The 8,457-nt window shown below is 64.1% G+C and overlaps 1 protein-coding gene across 1 annotated transcript; it reads right to left on the bottom strand.

Annotated features, from left to right (window-relative positions):
* Nucleotides 1-5,917: 5,917 nt before the first annotated feature.
* Nucleotides 5,918-8,331, bottom strand: LOC104634357 (HLA class II histocompatibility antigen, DR alpha chain). The gene is made up of 4 exons (XM_075738441.1): nucleotides 8,184-8,331; nucleotides 7,221-7,478; nucleotides 6,744-7,025; nucleotides 5,918-6,641 (listed from the first exon to the last, which is right to left on the bottom strand). Exons 1-4 carry the CDS (start codon nucleotides 8,254-8,256, stop codon nucleotides 6,487-6,489), a joined length of 768 nt encoding a protein of 255 aa, XP_075594556.1. The 5' UTR covers nucleotides 8,257-8,331; the 3' UTR covers nucleotides 5,918-6,486.
* Between the last annotated feature and the right edge of the window lie 126 nt (nucleotides 8,332-8,457).

Here is an 8,457-nt window from a genome sequence, read left to right as displayed (position 1 = left end):
AGAAAAGAGCAGGAAGTGTCAGAGGCATTTTGGGGAAAAAGGGCACAAGCAGCAGCAGCATGAGGAGGAAAAGGGCGGGAAGCGGCAGAGGTGACGAGGGAAAAGGATGGGAAGCGGCAGCAGTGTGAGGGGGGAAAAGGGTGGGAAGCAGCAACAACAGGAAGGGAAAAGGGCGGAAGTGGCAGCGGAGTGAGAGGGGAAATTGATGGGAAGCGGCCACGACAGGTGGGGGAACAGGGCGGGAGGTGGCAGAGGTGACAGGGGGAAAAGGGCAGGAAGTGGCATTGGCAGAGGGGAAAAGGGTGGGAAGTGGCAGAGGTGATGGGGGAAAAGGACGGGAAGTAGCAGCTGTGTGAGGGGGGGAAAAGGGCAGGAAGAGGCAGCAGCGCAAGAGGGAAAAGGGCAGGAAGCAGCAGTGGTGTGAGGGGGAAAAGGATGGGAAGAGGAAGTGGCAGGAAGGGAAAAGGGCACAAGAGGCAGTGGCATGAGGAGGAAAACAGTGGGAAGTGGCAGCGGTGCGATGGGAAAAAGGGCAGGAAGTGGCAGCGCAGCAAGGGGGGGAAAAGGGTGGAAAGCAACAGTGGCACAATGGGGAAAAAGGCAGGAAGTGGCAGTAGTGTGTAGAGGGAAGAGGTCGGGAAGCGGCAGCGGCATGATTGGGAAAAGGACAGGAAGCAGCAGCGGTGTGAGGGGGGAAAGGGTGGGAAGCATCAGGGGTGCGACGGGGAAAAGGACGGGAAGTGGCAGCGGTGGGAGGGGGAAAAGGGCTGGAAGCGGCAGCAGCACGAGGAGGAAAAGGGACGGAAGTGGCAGAGGCGCAAGTGGGAAAAGGATTCACTGGCGGAAGCACCATCGTTTCCCACCAGCCGTTTGCCTTTCCGGCGGGCGAGGAACAAGCTTAGGAAATCCTGACCCAGGAGGGACCGGACACACGGAAACCGTAAGTGAGGAGGAGCGAAGCGGGCTGGGCAGGAGGGCGGCAGCGTGACGGGGAAGCGGCCTTGGTTCCAGAGGATCTGGGTGGAAATGAGTTTTCAGGGAGCTTTCAGGAGCCGCACGTACCGTCGGGTTCCCTGGAGACGAAGGGAGCTCTGCTAGGCGCCGCGGCAGAGATGCAAACCGAAGCCACCGGGACCCCCGTGACTCCTTCCCTGCGCTCGCCACGCACCGACGGCTCCGGCGCTTCGCTGGGAATGTCCGTGGTGTGGGGGGGGTGGTACCACCCTGAGCAGGGTCCCGGGGAAGGAGAAGGTGCCCGGAGCTGCTCCGTGCCCCATGCAGGCAGGGCAAAGCGCTGCTGAGTCTAAAGGACCTGGACTGGTCCTGGTGTGTGCCCCAGCATCGCGTTCCTGCTCCCAGCACCGTGGTGTCAGCGGGATGGGGTGGGTTTTCATAGAACCGTAGACCTATAGAACCATAGAATCATAGAACCATAGAACCATAGACCTATAGAACCGTAGAACCATAGAATCTTAAGTTTGGAAAAGACTTCTAAGATCAAGTCCAACCGTTGACCCAACACCATGGGTCTACTAAACCATGTCCCAAAGTGCCACGTCTACATGTCTTTTGAACACCTCCAGGGATGGTGACTCCACCACCTCTCTGGGCAGCCCGTTCCAATGCCTGACCACTCTTTCGGTGAAGAAAGTTTTCCTCATAGCCAATCTAAACCTCCCCTGACACAACTGGAGATCATTTCTTCTCGACCTTTCCCTAGTTACTTGGGAGAAGAGACCAAGAGCCATCTCACTACAACCTTCTTTGAGGTAGCTGTAGAGAGCGATCAGGTCTCCCCTCAGCCTCCTCTTCTCCTGGCTAAACAACCCCCATTCCCTCAGCCACTCCTCACGGGAGTTGTGCTCCAGACCCTTCACCAGCTTCGTGTCCCTTCTCTGGACTCGCTCCAGCACCTCAGTGTCCTTCTTGGAGTGAGGGGCCCAAAACTGAACCCAGCATTCACCAGAGCCAGGTACACGGGGATGATTGCTGCCCTGGTCCTGCTGGCCACACCATTCCTGAGCCAAGCCAGGATGCTGTTGGCCACCTCGGCCACCTGGGCACACTGCCGGCTCACGTTCAGCCGGTTGGCAACCAGCACCCTCAGGTCCTTTTCCTCCCGGCAGCTTTCCAGCCACTCTGCCCCAAGCCTGTAGCGTTACCTGCGGTTGGTGTGACCCAAGGGCAGGACCCGGCACTTGGCCTTGTTAAACCTCATCCAGTTGGCCTCGGCCCATCGATCCAGCCTGTCCAGATCCTCTGCAGAGCCTTCCTACCCTCGAGCAGATCGACACTCTCACCCAATATGGTGTCATCTGCAAACTTACTGAGGCCGCACTCGATCCCCTCGTCCAGATCATTGATACAGATATTAAACAAGACCGGCCCCAAGATGGAGCCCTGGGGAACACCGCTTGTGACCGGCCGCCAACTGCATTTAACTCCGTTCACCGCAGCTCTCTGGGCTCGGCCTTCCAGCCAGTTTTTCACCCAGCGAAGAGCGCGCCCGTCTAAGCCGTGGGCCACCAGCTTCTCTAGGAGAACGCTGTGGGACACCGTGTCGAAGGCTTTGCTGAAGTCCAAGTAGATAACATCTACAGCCTTTCCCTCACCCGCTCGGCAAGTCCCCTGGTCGCAGGAGGAGATCAGGTTGGTCAAGCAGGACCTGCCTTTCATGAACCCGTGCTGGCTGGACCTGACCCCCAGGTTGTTGGGGCGGAGGGGGGGAAGCCAGAGCCAGGACCCCCAAAAGGTGCTTCCCGTGTGCGGGGTAAATCCGTTGCTTGCGGTTCTCCTGCGCAGCGATCCCGGGGGCTGGGGACAGATCCCACCTCAGCATCCTGCTCATCCTGCTCCACCAGACCCAGCTCCGGGGCACGGGGTGGATCAAGGGGGGGAGGAGGGGCAGACATGTCTGTTCTCTTGCCCACCCTGCCCTCATGTACCGGTCACGCTCCTGCTTCCTGCAGATGTTCTGGTGGGAGTGAAAAAAAGGGGTGTTTGAGTCTTTTCGGGGTGTTTGAGTGTCTCTCTCTCATGCTCCGGAGCGTTGTCATTGTCATCCCTCGGGGACGGTGGGGGGGTAATTCCAGCGCAGTGCTGCTGCTCTCCACAGGAATATTTGGGGAGGGCGAAGGCACTATCCTGCTCAGCGGGGTCTGGGCTCGGGTCTTCCCTCACAAGTTTTCCCCTGGTGACACGCCATCCCTGGGGAAACTTCTCTTGGAAATCCCCTGGCACCATTCGCACCCATCTCCCCCTTCCCATGACCACCCCCCCCCACCACCACCCCCTGCAGCTCCCCAGAGGGCACCCCAGGAACGGGGGCTGGGGGCTACAGGGGTGACCCCAGCGCATCCCACCGCAGCCATGGGGCCTGCGTGCCTGCGGCAGAAGGGACGGGACCACCAGCCCGGCTGGTAATGGTGTCCCGAGGTGGGGACGGACAGACGGACGGACGGAGTTGGTGCAGGTCTCGATGGAGCGGAGCCCCCGTGGACCCCTGCCCGAGGAAAAGGGACACCCCTGCGCCTAAGCCGGCGTCTGCGGCCTCTCGGCTTGATGGGGGCGGCGATCCCTTGCTGGCTTCAGGCCCCTGACGCCGCGGGGCTTGGCGTCCTCGGGGAGGGGAGGGGGGGGGTGTGTGTGTGTGAGGTGCGATCAGCGTGCCGTCTGTCCGTCCATCCGTCCGGCTTGGCGTCCTTCGGGGTGAGGCGAGACCTGCTCCGTCTGTCCGTCCTGCCGGCTTACCCCCCCATCGCCCACCCCCGCCCCGGCACGCACAGAGACAGGGGATTTCCACCGAAGCCAGTCACCCACACCCCCACACCCTCCCACACCCCCCCCCCCACCATGGGGCACACGCCAGCATTTCGGGGAAACGTCCCTGCCTGCTCTTCCTGCCCTCCAGTAACCCCAGTCCAACCAGTTAGCCGGCAGCACTGGGCTGCGTCACCCGTCTCCGGCAGACTGCAGGCAGCTCAGGTCCCGGTCCCAGCGTGCGGGGCCGACAGCGGGACGTGCCTGCGCCAGGCAGCTGAACCCTTGTCCTGGCCTTGCTGGGTCCAGTTGTCTGGGTCTGTTTTGGGGGGGACAGCTGGGGGGTCACCAGGAGACACACCCCCCCCCCAACCCAGGGCAGCTCCATGCCGGATACAGCCCCCTCCAAGCCCGGAGGCAGCCGGTTTTGGGATCTGTCTTTTAGGATTTGGGCTCTGGGTCTGCGTGGCCGAGGCGGGAGGCCCTGGACGCCTCCGGGCCAGCTGCCTGTGACGGGACTGCATTTCCCCTTCCCAAACCGGGTCCTCGTCTCCCTCCCCACTGCCATCTCGTGTCCTCCTGAGGCTGAGGACACTTCTCGTGCCTTTGCCAGAAGGGACGACAAGCCTTGCGTCCCCCCAGAAGCGACCGAGACCCTCTGCTCCGGCCGTGTCCCCGAGGCACGGTGCTCCTCGGTGCCTGGGCCGGGGGAGATGCCGTCATGGCCGTGGCCAGGCCCAGATCTACCCCAGAGGGACGGCGGCTCCTGTCTGATCACCGCGGTGTGATGCCAGGGCTGCGGGCTCGGCTCTTGCTGCTATTTTTATTTCTTTTTTTTTTTTTTAATCCTAAAATCTGCTGTCTCCAGGTAGTTTTTATTCAGGCCCCAGAGCCAGAGCTCTGCTTCCACCAGGAACCTGCCGGGTTTCACATCCTCCCCGCTGCACGTCATCTGCTTTCTGTTCCAGCCGCATCTTCCCCTTCTGCTCCCAGCGAGGAAGGGAACCAAACCCTGAGCCGCCACGCTGCCTTACCTCCATCGCTGCTCCCGGGAGGGATTTGCTCCTCATCCCTTGAAGGGGGGGGGGTTTCCTCAGCGCCTCCTTCTCCTCCGCAGCCCCACGGCAACCGCGGTTTCGCGGTTCCTATCCCTCGTCTCTATCTGTGAGCGTGGGAGGCCCGTGCACGTGGGGCTCAGTGCGTCCCTGGCCTGCGGGCTCGGACCCCCGTCGTGGGCGCAACCGGGAGCTCCGGGGTGCTGACCGTGCTGTGCCGGACCCCCATGGAGCGCCCCGCCGCCCCCGCCCCACATGCACAAGCCTTGTGCTTAGACCCCCCCCCCACACCCCGCCATGGGTGATGGGGAAGCAGGACAGGCGCTGCCACAGACCTCCGGAGCGGGGCTGCAGTGTCACCAGTTACCAGGCAAAGGTGCTGCTGGGAGAACTGGTTTCGCTGAGGGCAAAGTCCAGCTTTGCTCCCCGCCCTGGCTAATGGCTCCCGTGGGCAGCCGTTGCGTTCCCCTCCACCACCCAGGCTACACGCGCGCGTGTACGCGTGTGCATGACAGGGAACAACGCTTGCATGAACCGGTCTCGTCACCTGTAGTTCGCCTGTTCCCCCTCTGTGTCATCCCTTGGCCAGCTCTTAGCCCGGCAGGGGGTCAGCCACAGCACCCATGGCGCGAACGCCGGCGTCGTGGAGCCCCGCCACCCCCGGGGACCTCCCTGGGTGCGGGTGGACCCCCACGAGGACTCCCCTGCCCGGGGTCTGTGCCCCAGCCGGTGATGGCCGACCGGGGAGCCACGTGCTGTGGCTGGCGCCTGTCGGACTGTCCTGGAGCCCCTTCCCGGCCTTGCCGTGAGTGTGGCTACGTGCCGACGGGCTCTCAGCCCCCCCCTGGGAGCCATAAATAGGTGCCCGTCCCCCACCATGGGACTGTTCTTCAGAGGTCCTAAGATCCCAGCGACGTCGGCTGGGAGAACCCAGGAGTCCTGAGGTGACCCAAACCCCTTCCCTCTGCCCCAGAGCTGGAGCTAGATCCTTAGAGCCCTGCCCCACACCCACGACCCACCGCCCCATAGATCACCCAAAGATCAAGGGGGCTCGTAGGAGCTGCAGTCTCCCCCCTTGCACGGTGCAGAGAACGGACTCACGGTGAGGGTCTCACGGCAGGATCAACCCCAACCCACTTTATTGTGGTGATAAAGCAGCAGAGCAGGAGTGGGGGGTGAAGGACGGTGCGCCAAGGGGGAGCTATGGGGCAGGGCACCCCCACCCTGCCTTCAGGGGTCTTCAGGGGAGACCCCGTATCTGGGCTGGGAGGAGGTGCCGCGTCCCCAGCTGGAGACGGCCGCGGGGCCAGGGGGCCATGGGGCGGGCAGGCCCAGTGTGGCGACGGTAATGGGCTGCGTACTGGGACCGGCGCAGGTCCCCGGGCTCTGCAGCCATTTCCCCCGGCAGCAGGTGAGCCAGAGCAGCCCTAGGTGCCCCCCCCCCGGCTCGCCGCAGCCAGGGGAAGCGGCTCGGCCCCTGTGGGGATGAGTCCGTGCCGACTCTGGCTCTGGAGCCGTCTCCAGCGTGTCTGCGTGTGCTGCTGCACGGGAGAAGGGGGTGGTGGTGAGGGCGGGCAGGGACACGGGCACCGGGGCGAGCAGAGGTGAGGGCTGGCTGAGGGTGCAGAGGGTCCGGCTGGGGGGGAGGCGGGGGGCCCTGGGCTCTGCCCCCTCACAAGAGGCCCCGTTGGTTGCGGGCGCTGTTCATCTTCATGGCCTTGATGATGAGGATGGTGCCCACGATGATGCCGACGATGCCCACGGCCAGGCCCAGGGCGCACACCAGGGTCTCGGTGCTCTCGGAGGTGGGGAGAGGCATCTGGGGCTCTGCAGAGGGGTGAAGGTGGATGAGGATGGGGTGCTGAGCCCCCCCCTCACTGCCTGCAAGGCCAGGGGACATCCGGGCCCCGGCTCAGCCCCCCTCCTCACCCCAGTGCTTCAGGAGGGCGCTGGGCAGCCCCTCATGCTCCACACGGCAGTCGTAGTAGTCCCCCCGACTGGGGATGAAGGGCAGGTAGGAGAACTTGCGGAAGGTGACCTCTGGCCCTCGGTAGAAAACGGTCTCGAGGACGCCGTCCGTCACCTCCTGCCCGTTCTTCAGCCACTTGATGGAGAGCACGGGTGGCCAGAACTTGTCCACGTAGCAGATCAGGACGTTGGGGTCCTCCAGCTGCACAGGATTCTTGGAGAACACCGTCATCTCAGGTGGTGCTGGGGGGGAAATGGAGAAGGGGTTAGTGCCTGGGGCTGGGCTGGGGCTTCCTGCCCCATAGACCTGGCCTGGTCGTGCTCTGCTGCCCACCCTGGGGGGGGGGGGACCCCGCACCCCAGCTTGGGGCTGTGCCCGGGTCCCCAGGTACTGCAGGGAGGGTGAAGGCACTGGCCGTGCCGCGGCCAGGTTGTTACCGATGGTTGCCCGTGAGCGGTTGGACGCCTTCGTCATGATCTCCAAATTCTGCTTGTCTACAGCCATGTTTTGCAGAGCTCCCTGTGCCTCGAAGGAGGCGAATTGCCCGAACTCAGGCAGGCGCCAGATGGTCTCTGCCTTCTGCAGGTCCACGTGGAAGAGCTCGTCCCCGTCGAATTCAAACATGAACTCGCCGTTCTCCTGCTGCAGCTTCTCATCCCGCTGGTAGAATTCCGCCTGGATGATCACGTTCCCCACTGGGACAGGACAGGCGTTAGGGTCCCTGCCCCTCCCTTCTCCCCATGGGACACCCGTGGGGACACTGAGAGAGCACAGGGTGGCCCTGATGGTGAGAACAAGCCACCCCCACCCCCCCCGTTCCCTGGGGGTCCCACAAAGACGGGCAGATGCTGAGACACACCCCCCCCCCCCCCCCCCCCCCCCAATCTCCGAGAGGTCAGGCACCTGCTCCCCGCTCCGGCCCCTCCATGCCATCAGGAGGTTCCCCTTCCTCCTCACCCGAGGTCAGGGCTGGTGATGGGCTGTGGGGACCACAGGACCCCATCCCAGGACCCCGTCAAGGACTTGGGCACTGCCCGTCCTGCCCCACACGATAACCCCACCATTGGGCACAGCCACGGTGAAGGGACACCCGGGAGCTTGCAGGGACCCGACCCACAGAGCTGGGGCACGCAGGGGCAGGAGGGCAGGGAGACCTGGGCCGGGGGAGGTCCAGGAACACGTGTCCTGGCCTCCCCCCCGCATCCTCCACAGCCTCCTGGGGTGCACCCGGGGTCCATCCCCACCCAGGGGTTACCTGCAGTTAGAGGGACAGAGTTCCCCATGCCCAGCGCCCTGCCCCAACCCCCCCACACACCCCCCACGGGTCCAGGACACCCCACGCTTCACCTCTGCCTCCAGACCCACCACCCCACGGCTGCCCCCCTCGTGTCCTCACGCACCTTTCACGGCCCCCACGCCCTGCAGAGCCAGCACAGCCAGCAGCGCCAGCGGGACGCCCCGTCCTCCGGCCATCGCCTCTCCTGGCACCGGGCAGCGAGAGCGGGACAGGGCGAGGGGCAGGAGTCGCTCTTGGGTTGGGGAACTGTGTGCTGGGGGGGGACACAGGGGCCCCCCCCCCCCAGGTGCTCAGCCAATGGGAGGGGACCCCGACACCGACTCAGCTGTTCCCAGGCAGAGCAAAGGCACCGAGCGCCCTGCGGAGCAGACAGACAG

Source organism: Balearica regulorum, chromosome 32 (assembly GCF_011004875.1).
Source record: "Balearica regulorum gibbericeps isolate bBalReg1 chromosome 32, bBalReg1.pri, whole genome shotgun sequence".
Classification (NCBI taxonomy): domain Eukaryota; kingdom Metazoa; phylum Chordata; class Aves; order Gruiformes; family Gruidae; genus Balearica; species Balearica regulorum.
The sequence above is the reverse complement of the archived record's forward strand: the minus strand, read 5'-3'. Positions and strand labels throughout refer to the sequence as shown.

What these genes read in the sequence shown, in the direction of transcription:
- LOC104634357 (XM_075738441.1), bottom strand. Translation starts at nt 8,256, where the DNA reads ATGGCCGGAGGACGGGGCGTCCCGCTGGCGCTGCTGGCTGTGCTGGCT. An exon ending in GGGCGTGGGGGCCGTGAAAG is followed by an intron (nt 7,479 to 8,183) that starts GTGCGTGAGGAC and finishes GTCCTGTCCCAG; the next exon opens with TGGGGAACGTGATCATCCAG. An exon ending in CGCCCTCCTGAAGCACTGGG is followed by an intron (nt 6,642 to 6,743) that starts GTGAGGAGGGGG and finishes ACCCCTCTGCAG; the next exon opens with AGCCCCAGATGCCTCTCCCC.